The sequence below is a fragment of the Hypomesus transpacificus genome, chromosome 1, assembly GCF_021917145.1.
Source record: "Hypomesus transpacificus isolate Combined female chromosome 1, fHypTra1, whole genome shotgun sequence".
Taxonomy (NCBI): Eukaryota; Metazoa; Chordata; class Actinopteri; order Osmeriformes; family Osmeridae; genus Hypomesus; species Hypomesus transpacificus.
Genome location: NC_061060.1, coordinates 8354798 through 8369330, shown reverse-complemented (window position 1 = coordinate 8369330; position 14533 = coordinate 8354798). Strand labels below are relative to the sequence as shown.

Genomic DNA, 14533 nt, shown 5'->3' with positions numbered 1-14533 from the left:
ACACCCACCCCCCTCTTCCCTCCATCCCCCACTTCAACCCACATCCTGCCCCTTCCATCTTCAATTGAGTCACTCAATCTGGCCCCCTCCTCATGGGGCGGGTTCTTTGACCTCCACACTTTCTCTACATGAAGGGACAGTGCTGTATTGTGTGGCATATGTGTGTGTGTGTATGCGAGAGTGAGAGACTGCACTCGACCCCTACAATGGACCAAAAGTGGACTGTTCCACAAAAGCCTAAATTCCAGAGCTTCAGAGGTCCAGCAGCGATGCTGGCTTGAGCACAGAGGATGAGGGCCAACAGGGGACAAACTTGACTGGAGAATGTGTCCTGAGGTCCAGAGGTTCGCGCTGTCAAGGGTCCCAAGTGTGGGCTTGAGTTCACTCATTGAAATAATGTGCTCCCTTTCATCTAAACTCAACTAATTCCAATGGGGAAATAAACCGATACAGGAAAATGTATGTTTGTATGATGGTGATGATATTTTTGGAGTGACGAGCAGAATTAGAAAGGATATTGTTTGTTTTTATAAAGTTATAAATGTACATACACATATGTCATTTATTTCTTAGGGCAGTGGTCAGTCCACACAACATACAAGATTTAGGCTACAGATGTTTGAAGATGTTAGCTGTTCTTAGCCACACACTTTGTATAAATAGCCTACATCAAAATCAAGGTCATGCAAAGAGTGAGCTGTCAAATAAATTAAACATTAATATAAAAAGCTCTACCAATGTTGCAATCTAGCAATGTTGGTGGTTTCAGGTCAAAATATCAGTGCAAATAATCACACCCATTAAGGCTACATAAAAAGCCTTAGGTCAAATAAAATGGATTACATTAATTACTTAAAAATAGGAGTTACATTCATATAGCGTTTTGTTTGAATTTAATGTGGGCATTTCATTTTAATTAGGGGTGAACATCAACAAGATGAAAATGAAATACACTTTAGGTTTTCTAGTCCTTTTCGTCAAATGTATGAGTTGCACTGTTGGCTGAAAGTGCAATTCTTAATAAGAAATGAGAGACTCAAGAGTTATGTGAAGCACAGAAAGTGCACAACACCAGGCAACTTTAACCTTAACTCCAGGCTAAGAACATAATACTAAGGGCAGCCTGAAAGAATTGAAGATTTTTCATTTAGTCCACATGAATGCTCAGTTGCATGCTCATTAAACAAACTGTGCGCACAGTTCCTTGCATCTTTCATGACACAAATATCCACAGATCTAAGTGTGCTATAGCACCTCTAACAAGTTACTGTATGTACAGTAAGTGATCCCCAGACAGTCTTGTGTTTACATGGTGTGCAATTTGGAGGCTATTGAGCCTCACATATCTGGATATGCTATGCCAATATTACCTTATTGTAAGCAGTACATGAGAACGCTTGGTTAATTTGCAGAGAACCATTTTTGGCATATTTGTTCCTTGTAATGCAAAGAACATTGTAGCATATTCAGAACTTCCAGGTAAGCAGGTCAGTAGGGAAAAAACCCTTTCAGTTTGTTGCTTATTATAGTGCCACATAGGGGCTAATTAGTGCCTTATCCTGTGAGTATGTAACGCTGGTCTGCATACACCTGGCCACCTTGTTTGGCATCTCCAGAACCCATTATGGCAGCGCTGTTAGCCTCCAACAGGCAAAATAATAAGAATACAAAAATAATCCTAGGAATTTTAATCAGGTCCGAGCAACGAAGCACCAAAGATAATTAGACTTGCAGGAAAACAAGTTTCAAGGTAGATTAGGACGAAAACTGCCAGCAGAGAAAGCTTACACAGTAAAATAAATAGTCTAATCCAGAAACTAAATCGAGCTAACACGGACTGTACATTTGAATGGTTTATTCCAGAGAAGCAAAAATGACAATTACTAGGATCCTCGTATTAACTGTTGCTTTAACACTGCTGATTGTCTTTGTGTGACTTCAAAGGCAACATTCTCATGCACCAGTGCCCCGACTACCAACTGAGATAATTGAGGTCTGCCATGTTTGTGTACTAACAAAACACTGGCTTGGAAATTACAGACAACGCTATTGTATTGATTTGTACTGGCTGAGTTCACCATTTCACTCATGTGGAACAGTGACAAAGTTATCCTCAATAAAGGGCAAACACCACAGATAAAATCTCTCCCACTGTGGGCGATGCCAAGGCTTCAGCTTAGCACATAAAGTCCATTATCATATGAAAATAAAGGAACCATATTGGATTTTGGCTACTTAGTTCTGTTTACATGTGTAAACACTCATCATTGACCAACATCCTGCAGATTTGACTAATTCCTTGTACGATTAGCTACTCTTAGAACATGTACATTTCTCAGGGGGACTCATTGCTTGTATGCTCACTTATTTAACAGTCTAAGAGGTATTAAACCGATGAACGAGAAGCATAAGTGAGCAATATCTCCTCCGTGTGAATTAAGAGGTGGGGCAGGCATAATCACAACAGCTTTTAGAGGTAAATCCTTTGTGCAAGAACTGACTGAAACGTTCTTGAGGAAAAATGTCATGATACTATATAATGTCCACGTTTGGTGTCATATATGAAAGTTATTCTTTGATGACGGATGTCTCTGTGTCTTACAGGTGTACAGCGTGGTGGTAACAGTTGAGATGGAGGGAACATGAATCCACAAAGCCAGATTTTTTTTATCAGACGTCCGTCATCTCGTCCTCCATCTCATCTCCCTCCCCCTCCCCCTCATCCTCCTCATCCGATGTCACATCCAGCTCATCCATCTGGGAGACACACTTTGGACATGAGCAGACAAACAGGTAGTTCTCCCTGGAAAAAGAATAATGGCGTTACATCACTCATATGGCTTCGCGTCTTGTTTCAAACCAAGATTGTCAGAGAGAGAGAGACAGAGAGACAGAGAGAGACAGACACAGAGAGACAGACACAGAGAGACAGACACAGAGAGACAGAGAGAGACAGAGAGACAGACAGAGAGACACAGACACAGAGAGAGAGAGACAGAGAGACAGACACAGAGAGAGAGAGAGAGAGAGAGAGAGAGAGAGAGAGAGAGAGAGAGAGAGAGAGAGAGAGACAGAGAGACAGAGAGACAGAGAGACAGAGAGACAGAGAGACAGAGACAGAGAGACAGACACAGAGAGAGAGAGAGAGAGAGAGACAGAGAGACAGACACAGAGAGAGAGAGAGACAGAGAGACAGACACAGAGAGAGAGAGACAGAGAGACAGAGAGAGAGAGAGAGACACACAGAGAGAGAGAGAGAGCGACAGAGAGAGAGAGAGAGAAAGAGGAGAAAATAGTGAAATAAATAAACATGTCACAAATCTGTAATCTGTTTACATCCAGATGTACATGTTCCTTCTGCTTCTTGACAACCTATCAATTCCACATTGTGACCATCATAGGTCTACTGTGGGTGTGAGTAGTCAGTAACACGTACAGTGAGAGCGCTCTCTTTATTCCCTCTACAGTACCGAGGTTGCACTTGCAGCGTTTCAAGGTGAAGCGTATTTCTTTTTTTTCATTCCTTTCCTTCTTCGATAGGACACAACACATATGAATCCTAACTAGGTAGCAAAACAAACTAGCCTGCAGTGTAAAGGTGTAAATCCATAGAGGATTGACAGCTTCCTGATCAATGGTAAGCGAAGGCTCGGACCTAACCACTGGTAACACTGGTCGAGGATTGCCTATTATGGTCTGGGATGCTGTCCATCGATCTACACTGAATTGAGGGCAGTTTGATTCTGTCGAAGGCATAAAGACACTGGGGATTACAAATGTTTACCTCAGAATTTTGTGGCGGCTATGCCGGCTCCGGTCTCGCTGACAGCAGTCTAGGTAACTGATACAGATCTCCTGGAAAAGCAAAAAGAACAGGAAACATATTGTTTGTGGAGGACCACATTTACTTCTAAAAAGAAACTCCATTATCTTGTTCCTCGAGTTAGATGTCTAATCTCCTCCAACAATCTTTAAAACAACTTCCGACATAGCTCAAATGCTATTGGTTTGCTGGTGGTTTTCATTCTACACTGTGTCTCTTTTGGCTCTGTAGTAAACCACTGTAAAGCCCTGCAGTTTCAGCCAAAACCCAAAGGCGTCTGATCAAGATATCTGCCGTGTCATTTATGTTACTGTAACAGGAAGATGAAGGCCTTCTCAATCTCTCTGACAGGCTGACAAAACCATTCCGGTCCACACAGCCTCACCCTCCTAATGGTGTCTGACAACAGAGCACAAAGGGTCAGGCAGGATGTTCTCTCCAATCCAGCCACAACCATAATGAATCGTCCACTACCCAGCATCCTCCACTCACCTCTCCAGGGCTGATGTCACTGAGGGCACTGAGATGAAGCAGGAAGTTGTTGTCTGGAAATGATGCCTCTGTGTTGGGTATGCAGCTATGGTTACCTGTGGCAGCAGATTTATGATATTCTTTTTAATTAATGGTCATTTTATAGGTATGGCTTTTGAGGACTATAATATCTTGGATGTTAAGTGGACTGTGATAATTATGAATCAGAAAAATCAGAAAGCAGAACTCACAGGAGCTTTGAAGTAGGAAGAGTCCAGAGCCCTCACAGTTCAGAAAGTCCCCAGTCTCTACAAGGACAAAGAAAGAGACACCAGATTAGCATTAACATTTAATATATTTCCTTGGACTCTTCCTGAATACAAGAACTACCCATGGTAATTCACATTTAATCACGAAAACACGATCTCCATCAGTAGTTTGGAAACATGGATTTAACCCACAAATCGTATTATACCATTATCAGTTCCACAGTACTAATATCTCTGCAGGACAGTCTCTGAGAGATGGGAGATAATTGTGACCTTTCTCTATGTCCTTGTACAGTTGGTCAATGAAGGCATCCAATTGCTCCCTCTGCTGGCCAGGCAGCTCCAATGCATCACATGCATGAACCCATCGACTCAAGGAGCTGAGAGAAAGGCCAAGAACCATTCATCAATATCCACTACCTTAGCAAATATGACTTCAAATTTGTGTCTAAGAAACAGCTCTGAGAAAGAAATGTAATATTATTCAATCATCATTTGTGGTTTATTTAATCATGTTTAATAAATCAGGTGTCATGGAGGAGTGTACCTGGTGCCTATGCCCTGTCCGTTGGTCCCCACCAGAGAGAAGAGAGACAGGAAGCCCTCAGGGGTGAACCACTGAAACCCAAACAGACTCATTCATTTTGACAGGCCTCCCTGGGCGGAACCTCACCAGGCTTCATCAGTATACAAGTTCCAAGCACATTCTCTTGAGGAAGAGGTTCAATGCGTCACACACTTACCCGATTGAGATGAGCGTCATAAAGAGCTGCTGTAAACAGTTTTTGTAACAAGGCCAACTGTCCCTACAGAGACAACAAACAGTGTCAGGAAGGTAGAACAGACGCCATTCCATCTAACTGAACTGGGTCAACTGTGTCATGCACAAGAATCAATGTGGAGGAAACTATGGTCTCCATTGCCTTTTTACTAGTATGATACAAAATATGCATTAACACATTCATATGATCTGAGCTATGCTTACTTTGAATTTATCTCCCAGCAGCTTGTGGGCAATCTCTTCTTCTTCGTTGGCTGCACGGCTGCAGAATTGAGAGAACAGCTGTTGCCAGCGCCCTTTGTCTTGGGCCTGTTTAACACACGCACACACGTTAGCATTCAAAACTTTGCTCACTAGACTGCTAAATATAAAATTAAATAAGGAACTCCATCAATCTTTTCACTGCCAAATAATTCCACTAATTTGCATCTCTCTGGACTATTACATTATATCTTTGCAATTTTATATTTTAAAGTAAAATTCCTTTGCATCTGCTAAATGAATACCATTTTAATTGAATGCATCTCAATTCAGGTCATTAGTATCTCATTAACGTTGTATATATCAACCCAAACAAAAGAAGAAAAAGTATGCTCATAAACAGGTACAGTTGAAGGACTCTCACCTGCTTGACGGTGGCGACCATCTTGGCCATGAGCATAATGCTGGAGGTCTCTGGAGGGTAGTGCATACTCCTTAAGAAACATAGGGAGTGACATCACCACAATGACAAAGCACATACATCACCATGCAGTGTAAAGAGATTGGTATAGACACACTGTACACTCTCACCTCCATGCGTCCTGTAGTTTGTTGATGGGGTGGTCGGGGGCCTCGTGAGAGGGGCCCAGACACAAAGCCTGGTGGTACTGATCTGCTGCAGTCTGACGGCACTCTGCACTACAGTATATCACCTGCAGGGGAAGCCAAAACCCCATTAACGCCTTTAAAGAAATTCAGGTGGTTCAGCTAGGGGTTCAGGTCATGCAGCCTATTAAAACCAAACTACAATGTAATATGGGGGGGATTGGATTAGATAAATGCGCAGTCCTTTTCAGGGACTCTAACCTGGCATTGAGTGCAGGCTTGGTGGGCCTCCGGCCGTACTTGGCACAGCTCAGGGTGGGGCAGGTTGAGCCCAGGAATACCAGTGAGTCTGCGTGCATTCTCCTCAGCTGTCTCCAGGGACCGCAAGCAGTACTCACACGCTGGAGACCCAGCAACAAAGACATAGAAAGAGACAGGTGACAAAAACTTTAGACAATTCAATTGTATGACAGCGTGAAATTGTCGTCTTTTATTTTAGATTACGAGACATAACCTGCTATGTTTAAAAAAAAGCGAGAGATTCTAACCTTTGTATTTGTACAAAGTATTCCACAGGAACTGGGAGCAAACCAGAGGCCTCTCAATGAAGATGGTATCTCCCTTTTTGATGTTTTTCTTTGCAAATAAGCCTTTGCCCTAAATTTTAAAAAATAAACATGTTGCTATTTCACAGTTTTTTTTGCTGTGTCACAAGGTGCTAAAGAGCTTTCTTAAAGGATTCGTATTATTCGTGCACATCCCAACCATCATCAATTCACCAGGGTGCATTTAACCAACTCTGTAGCTGCAGTGTCACCATTACTAGTTGCAATGTCTGGGAACTTCTGTTTCTAGTTAGCTGTATGTGCAACAGTAGCTACTTAGAGACTTGGATTGCATTGCTGCAATATTTTGCAACAGCATTTGTAATGCAGAGTAACAGTAATATTTGGGTATCACTTTATTGTCAATACAAGCAGCGTGGCAGTCTAAGTAGCTGTAGCTAGCACAGTGAAGTCAGTGCTCAGTCTGTGAACTGCTATCAATGCTGTCAGTCTGACAGCTCGTGTGGTGTGCTTGGCACTAAAACACAACGTGAGCACAAATTATTTATTGACGGGCAACTCAAACTAGCCCCTTTGTAATTATTACCTTGATCTTGTCGATGATTCTGACTTCCACACAATTGCTAACTTTGACGGGGTCCACGCACAGGGAAAACATGTCATCCTGGGGAGCAGCCATCTTCAAAATAACCTTTCCCCTTTGAACTCTCACTGTCGTTGATGTAAAAACAAGAACTATATCGACCTCTAGCGGTGAAAGTAACACTTACCACATACAGTAAAGCTGTGGGTGTGCTTGGAGAGTTCATCTTTTAGCGTTAGTTGTATTTGTAATTTTAATTCTTTGGAATTTCACATAATATAGTTTTTATTTCATTTGAAGCATTACATCTTGCTGTAAAATATGATAAACCAATTATTTGTATTACCGTTTGTATCATATTAATAAAAAATTTATTTATGGTATTACAAACATTTCAGCAATACATTTTGAGTGGCAGAAATTCCATTCACAATGTTCAATGAATCACAACAGTTTTTATTATGATATAATATAATGTTAGTACAATATGTTCAAGCAATATTACTGTAGCAAAGCATTTCACTGTACAAAAGTCAGTAATTCAAAAGTTCAACAGTCGGCCGGTACTGTTATTGCAATTATCCTGAAGGAATGTATTAAAACGGAATGTGTAAAAACATTTATTGCGCAAATTGGTCCTTTAAAAATCAGACTATTAAGATGAGACCCTGTTACCATTTTGCTATCACCATTAATTAGTAGAAGTTATTTCACAGTAAACCTTACTATCTTATACTTCTGTATACCCATGACTATCGACTACCTAAATGTCTCTTGAATTGATTTAATTGCACCACTTATTCAAACCCCTAGTGGTACAGTACATAAAGCAGCTTCACATGATGTTCCCTAGTCATATATTATATTACTTCAATAGACATACTATGTTTTTCTCCTTCTCCCTTTTTTTACATTAAACTGTAGGTAATATATTTGATTAAAACCATTGCTTAATGCTTAATAATCTAGTCCATGCTATATTAATGCAGCAGAAGGTGCTTGGTGCCGTGGGCAGTTTTCCTGGGGGGAGGAGACCCACACAGAGACCGTGACAACTGTACACAGAGTGGTCTCATCTGCATCCCAGTTCTGCTGTGTCTCCCTCGACGTCTCCCACCCCGCCCCAAGGGATCATCCATCACAAGCCCTTGTTGTAGGTCACCACCTTGCTTTCCGTTGCCATGGCAATCTCCGGCTCAAGGTGAGACACCTCAATCTGTGGAGCCAAAGAGAGAGAGAGAGAGAGAGAGAGAGAGAGAGAGCGAGAGAGCGAGAGAGAGAGAGAGAGAGAGAGAGAGAGAGAGAGAGAGAGAGAGAGAGAGAGAGAGAGAGAGAGAGAGAGAGAGGGAAGGGAGAGAGAGAGAGGGGAAGGGAGAGAGCGAGGGATGTTAGATTACACACAGCACTAGCAATACTCCCTCCGCTAGTTCCTGGGTAGTTCTTAACCATCTCAGTAGACTGGAACATGACGGGATGAGATGTCAAGCTACGTGTTACGCCAAGTGGAAACCCTGCTGACGCGAGCAACGTCATACCTGGGACATCTGGGGGAAGAGGCTGATGGCCAGGGGCAGGGAGAGGCTGAAGGTAGCCAAGCACACCAGGCTATGGATGGGCAACAACAACCTCCGATTGCTCTGCAGGAATGGGAGTCTAAAGGAAACGCAGAGAAAAACGAATGTTAGCAGGCACACAAGATAGGTTACAAGGTTAACAAGGCGGTTCCACGCCTCCCAGACGTGCTGTACTGTACACAGCATTTTGAATCTTTGAAAAGGAGAACTGTGTAATATAGAACAGTATGTTACAATTCATTATATTTGTGACCCTGTTATGCAATACATACCTTTCTAGGTAGGACATAATGATTGGGGGGAGGACAAAGATTGGCATAGGAAGCACCACTCGTGTAAAGGCTGTCTCCATGATTGCCTGGAGGAAAAAGAGGAATATTGTGCACACGCTTCAGTTCCCATTTTGCAATATGTTGGATTCAATTTCCCTTCCCAGAAGATTCCATGGATAAGGCTTATGAGGAAAGTGGTAGATTCAGACAAATGTGAGATGAGTACAAATCAAATCAGAAAACTGCTCAAATATGTTTTGTTTTTTGTTTTCTGATCAGAGGTCTCAGAGCTTGTCACTTACATGCTTGGCGGCGATCTTGGAGGAGCCCACCACATTTCCATTGCAGTCCAGCACATCAATGCCCTCCGACAGCTCATTGTGTCTCATGAGACCCACGTTGCATATGTTGGCACTGGCTGAGGACAGAGGGAAGACAAGTGACAGTACTCGTCTATGAAGAACGTAGCAACTCATGCAGTACCTCGCTACAGGTTCCTGAATACAGTACATACCCACAGCTGGAAAGGGAACAAGTCTTTGAATGATCATTCGTGTTGCAGGGCTCAATTTGTTGGCTTTCTGAATGAGTACATTCAATCCTACCTGAAAATACATACCACATTATCAGTGACAAAGGCATGTGTTATTAGCATGTAAAAACTGTTTCATGTAAACATGACAAGGCTTTTCTTGATAGTTATGTTTATCAAAGACTCACAGCAATAGAGACGGCACTAGTAACGGCTCCAGTGTATCCTTGCATGAACTTGGACGTTGGCGTCGGCTGTGTGGATATGATATTAAATGAAATTGAATTACAAAAGAAGCATCCAGGGTTGGTCAACCTGATCTTTGCCAGCCTGACTGTGCATCCATTCAAACACATTACATATCTCACGCTCAATAGCATTTACTTCGGAACATGCAGACGCCTGTTACCATGAAAACGGTGTGTGATCAGTGGACTGAGATGTAATTATGTTTAATAGAACACGAGTATCCACAACCTCTCTATAGGCTCACTGTACTGTACCTTGGTAGCATTGCGATTTGCGTAGTTGACACAGGCATTGTGACTCTGGTTCAGCCACTGAAAAGAGATAAAACACTCTGTTCTTCAGTCAACCATCAATCCGGCTAAATGGGCATTGAGAATATGGCCAATAGTCTGCGTATTGAAAACATGGGACACAAATGGTTGAAATGCTCCCACTCATGGCTTTACCTGCCAGATAATGGTGGACACCACAGTCTGATTTGGGAGAAGAAGGCCGATGACCTGGGTGAAACCAGGAAGTCAGAGATTATTGGATAAGCTATATCCAACATCACTGGTTCCATACGCCAGTCATTTATGACAGTGTGTTCTTGGCAATGATAACACCAGATGGAGAGTTACAGGACATACAGTAGCCACCTTCAGGGAAAAGGTTGAATATTGTATGCAGATACACATGAACCTATAATATGATTTACTTTGGGACTTACAATTGGTGTTCCAAATGGGACATATCCTGTGTAATGCAACAACAAAAAAATACAATCAGCACAAAAATAAAAGTAATACGCAAAACTGAAGAAGCGTAATTCTGCCGAAGATCTTCATCTGAAGTCATACCTGACATTCTGAATGGCATGAAGATCTTCTCTCCTGTGTCAGGATGAATGATAGCCTGCATTTAGATAGATCGTGACATCATCGTGATGCAGCAAAGAGGAGTGTGTATGGAACTGAGCACAGTTAGACAACACTGGACATTCTGTTGCAGACCAGCAACAACTTACCTGCTTAATTTTTTGTGCTTCCCATAGCTGTGAATTCAAAACAGTCCAAAATATCAGTGTGTTAAACTCATACGGTATGTGTAAAATGTTCTTCCTGATATCATAAGAGATTTCACCTGTACATCTGACACTCCTGGCGGAACAGTCCCATGTTTGAAATCATCGAGCAGTTTCACACACTCTCCCAGTTGTCTCTACAGGGACAACAGTGGATTGAAAAAAATGCCTGAGATACAAAAGGTAAGCTTGTACCAGACAACATCTGTCCTGAAACTGAAACAATGAATGTGGAATTTTGTCAATGTTTAAGCCTATTATATTGTACCTCAGACACAAAGAGAGTTCTGGGGTCAATGATGTCCACCACGTGTCTCAGACGACCAAAGAACGAACTCTGGGGAATAGAGAGGAACTGGTCAGGAATGGTTAAACATCTCTTTTTCTTCAGTCAATGAACAACAATTACACACTGAGGGAAGATCTCAGGGACAGTAGAAAGCAGAGGGAAACAAAACATATTTGGTTCATTCCATATTCAATTGATTTATTAACGCCTCAGTTCATATGACTTGATGTGGCACAAGTGTTTCTGCAACACTGTACTCAATCGTATTGTTTTAAAGTCAAATATTTCATTCAATATTTGGTAAAGGCAAAGTAAGACTTCCAGTGTGTGAACTGACTTCTGAGAGAAATCCCAGGTACACCTCACAGAGAGTGGGTTTGTGCTCTGTGAGTTTGGCTCCAGAATGGAAATGTTGGTCAAGCATTCTGTTTTTCTACCCCTTCACAATTGAGATGGGGATGCCAGCTGAACACTGAGAGCCAACAGTTTTAAAAGCCCTGATGGTGGTGCATGCCAAGAGTATCTGGCAAACCAGATGGACTGAAACATGCCAGCTTCAATCAGATGCCTCTGAGCCATTTATCACTCATGAGGGGCAGGCGGTGACAGAGAGGACAAAGGAGAGCAAGATTCAAGAACCATGTTTTAATCAGTGAAACAATGAAACTCTGTCTCTCAACCCTACTGTATGCATGGAAATGTGAAGACATACTGTACACTTTACATCTGAAGCCTTTAGTCTTTTCTGTTGCATTTTGTATACCATTACCTAAGGTCCTGTGTGTGTGCGTGCGTGCGTGCGTGCGTGCGTGTGTGTGTGTGTGTCTGTGTTGCTATTGCAGGGCTGGGATAGAGGCAGACTCCATATGAGAAGATGTTTTAATTATGCATGTGTTTCAGCTCTCAAGAGAATACACAAATGCACATACACACATTATCTCTCTCTCTCACACACACACACACAGATAGCAGAGATTTATGCTGATTCAAGTGCTGGCCTAATTTTAACTGCCTTGAAACAACGCATTGAAAAATGACACTGAATAAGTATCAAATTCAGCACCGTGGAAGAGAAGGTGAGTTTTTTGGAATATTTAACACAAACATTTCTAAAATATGACACAATCATATTACATATAGCTCCTGATGTAGTGCACTAACATTTAAGAGCAGTAATTGAAAGGTGTTTTAGTTATTCAATGCAAATTAAGTTGGTCACAGCATCACTTTCAGTATTAAGGTTTACACAGACGGATTTAGGCATCTGGGAAATGTGCAATATCCTGTGTGAACTGCTCTCATAATTTGTCAGTAAAGAAGAAACTGTTCCTGAAAGAAGACCTCAGAAGTGTCATCCTTTTATGCCTTGTTATAATTAATGTGATGCAGGAAGGACACATCCAAAACTATATTGCAAATCTTCGGACTTCCAATAGTGTTGGAAGGGACTTTAGACATTTTAATTTAATTAGTTAAGAGCTGTCATGAGCGTTTCCCTGCAAACAGACCGTAGCATTGTGAGCCAATATGAAGGTCACAAGATCTCTCTAAGATGACCATGGCAAATGTACAACTCTGGATGCAAACCTGATAAATGAGATAAGGATAGACAGCTATAATATATTATTCCTACATACTTATTCCTCCTGAACACATTCTGTGGTGATGACCCAGATTTTGACAAGCTGCACTGTAACTAACTTTATATGCATAGTAATAGCAGATTCCACAAAGATTCTTTGACCAATTATCTTATCAATATGTTGGGTATCTGCATGTCATAATAAACGAGCAAGTAATGCCGTCGTCGATTTAGTTTTTTTGTCATGCAAAAGTCACATAGAAAAATCAAACTCTCACATTTGCATTGAGTGCAGGCATTGTATATTTGATAGGGCATAATACATGTTGGTTATGTAAATGTGTGCAAAATGTTACAACAATTAATTCAACTGTGTTGTCGGATAGTTGCTGAGGTATGAACATCATGCAGGACCCGCTAAGAGACACGTCTAAACTTATGATCTGATCTCCATCACTTGATATTCGGTACCCAATAGACTACTTGTTTTTTGAGACACTAGTAAAGATTTTGACAAGACAAAGAAAACACCATAGCCTGCAAGCCAATCGAGAATCATAACTTTCGCTGCAAAAGTATCAGCAGCCATCCTTTGCACTCACTGGGATGGGGCGTATCACTGAAGATATGGTTGGGGTTTTTTGCACCCGAAAAAAGACAAATAAAAACATTCTGAAAAAAGTCCACATAAATGCTTTACCTGATCATACCGAGGTCTACCCAGCTGGAAAGCAGGACAGGTTGCGGATTCCGCCATGACAGCGAACAAGTATTATTTATTAATGAACTAAATCATGAGACGGGTTTTTGATTAGAAAGAACTCCAGTGTGAAAGTGGTCGCGAAGCAATGAGTCGCGACGTCCGACGGGATGTGTAGTTTTTGTTTCGAAGACTTAAATAGCCAAAGTTGAACCAGATGACTACACATCCCAAATCAATAACATGCGAAAAGGAATTGCATTCAGATTCCGTATGAGGCTACGATCTGATAAACTGCAGATGTCAATCCAATATTCTCCCAAGACTTCGCTGACCCATTTTGTGCAGTGTTGGTTAAATGTAGATCACTCAGTAAATGACTAACATTTAAAGAGGTTGTTCATGAAATACTATGGCCACCAGCTGTGGCCCCTGAAAAGCTTGTCTTGCAAGACAGACTCCTCCCCTAAGATATACATCTTAACGACAAAATTACTTTAATGGATGTGAAATAACAGGGAAATAGCCTTTTAATTAACCGCATTGGGAATTGGATCTGCAAGTGTTTTGTACAGGATAGCCAAGTGCACGCTTTATTCCGATTTTAGAACACAATTTGTAATTAAACCCCTACATGTCAACCTTTAGACAGTTCCGAATCCACTTTGGTTATATATTAGCTTGAAAGCCAACATTTTTATGGGCAGAAGATAACTGATCTACTTTTGATTAATGTCAAACCTGTCGTAATCTACAATTGCCTACTGAAATTATGAATCTTGTTTTATGTGATGAACGGATCCAACCAACCAAGCGTGCTTTGAGATTAATTTCTAATGACAAAATTATATATTATAAAATGTGAATTGTGCATAACACACGAGCAACAAAGACTAGTAGTGCTCTCTAGTGGATCGCAAATAATTCAGTAATACATATTTTCCATCGTTATTTGTTGTTGTTTTTTTTTTA

General features: G+C 41.3%; 2 protein-coding genes across 3 annotated transcripts; both read right to left on the bottom strand.

The window, feature by feature from the left end:
* Nucleotides 1-540: 540 nt before the first annotated feature.
* Nucleotides 541-7409, bottom strand: smyd5 (SMYD family member 5). Its single transcript, XM_047018857.1, has 13 exons — nucleotides 7304-7409; nucleotides 6700-6808; nucleotides 6413-6552; nucleotides 6137-6258; nucleotides 5970-6039; nucleotides 5549-5653; nucleotides 5307-5369; nucleotides 5111-5181; nucleotides 4837-4943; nucleotides 4546-4602; nucleotides 4316-4410; nucleotides 3785-3855; nucleotides 541-2803 (listed from the first exon to the last, which is right to left on the bottom strand). Exons 1-13 carry the CDS (start codon nucleotides 7394-7396, stop codon nucleotides 2671-2673), a joined length of 1236 nt encoding a protein of 411 aa, XP_046874813.1. The 5' UTR covers nucleotides 7397-7409; the 3' UTR covers nucleotides 541-2670.
* A 287-nt stretch (nucleotides 7410-7696) lies between these two features.
* sfxn5b (sideroflexin 5b) lies at nucleotides 7697-13997 on the bottom strand. Of its 2 annotated transcripts, none has more exons than XM_047019196.1 (14): nucleotides 13562-13997; nucleotides 11259-11327; nucleotides 11050-11127; nucleotides 10934-10960; nucleotides 10767-10821; nucleotides 10637-10662; nucleotides 10374-10427; nucleotides 10182-10238; nucleotides 9867-9932; nucleotides 9661-9751; nucleotides 9449-9564; nucleotides 9147-9232; nucleotides 8836-8953; nucleotides 7697-8516 (listed from the first exon to the last, which is right to left on the bottom strand). In XM_047019196.1, the coding sequence occupies exons 1-14, from the start codon at nucleotides 13616-13618 to the stop codon at nucleotides 8439-8441; spliced, it is 978 nt and encodes a 325-aa protein (XP_046875152.1). In that variant the 5' UTR covers nucleotides 13619-13997; the 3' UTR covers nucleotides 7697-8438. The 2 variants fall into 2 exon arrangements, with proteins under 2 accessions (XP_046875152.1, XP_046875161.1); XM_047019205.1 differs by having other exon boundaries at nucleotides 7698-8516; nucleotides 10767-10799; nucleotides 13562-13996.
* Between the last annotated feature and the right edge of the window lie 536 nt (nucleotides 13998-14533).

What these genes read in the sequence shown, in the direction of transcription:
- smyd5 (XM_047018857.1), bottom strand. Translation starts at nt 7,396, where the DNA reads ATGGCTGCTCCCCAGGATGACATGTTTTCCCTGTGCGTGGACCCCGTC. An exon ending in GTGACATCAGCCCTGGAGAG is followed by an intron (nt 3,856 to 4,315) that starts GTGAGTGGAGGA and finishes TTGCTTTTCCAG; the next exon opens with GAGATCTGTATCAGTTACCT. An exon ending in AGCCGCCACAAAATTCTGAG is followed by an intron (nt 2,804 to 3,784) that starts GTAAACATTTGT and finishes TTCTTTTTCCAG; the next exon opens with GGAGAACTACCTGTTTGTCT.
- sfxn5b (XM_047019196.1), bottom strand. Translation starts at nt 13,618, where the DNA reads ATGGCGGAATCCGCAACCTGTCCTGCTTTCCAGCTGGGTAGACCTCGG. An exon ending in AAGCACAAAAAATTAAGCAG is followed by an intron (nt 10,822 to 10,933) that starts GTAAGTTGTTGC and finishes ATCTAAATGCAG; the next exon opens with GCTATCATTCATCCTGACAC. An exon ending in CCAAGATCGCCGCCAAGCAT is followed by an intron (nt 9,233 to 9,448) that starts GTAAGTGACAAG and finishes TTTTTCCTCCAG; the next exon opens with GCAATCATGGAGACAGCCTT.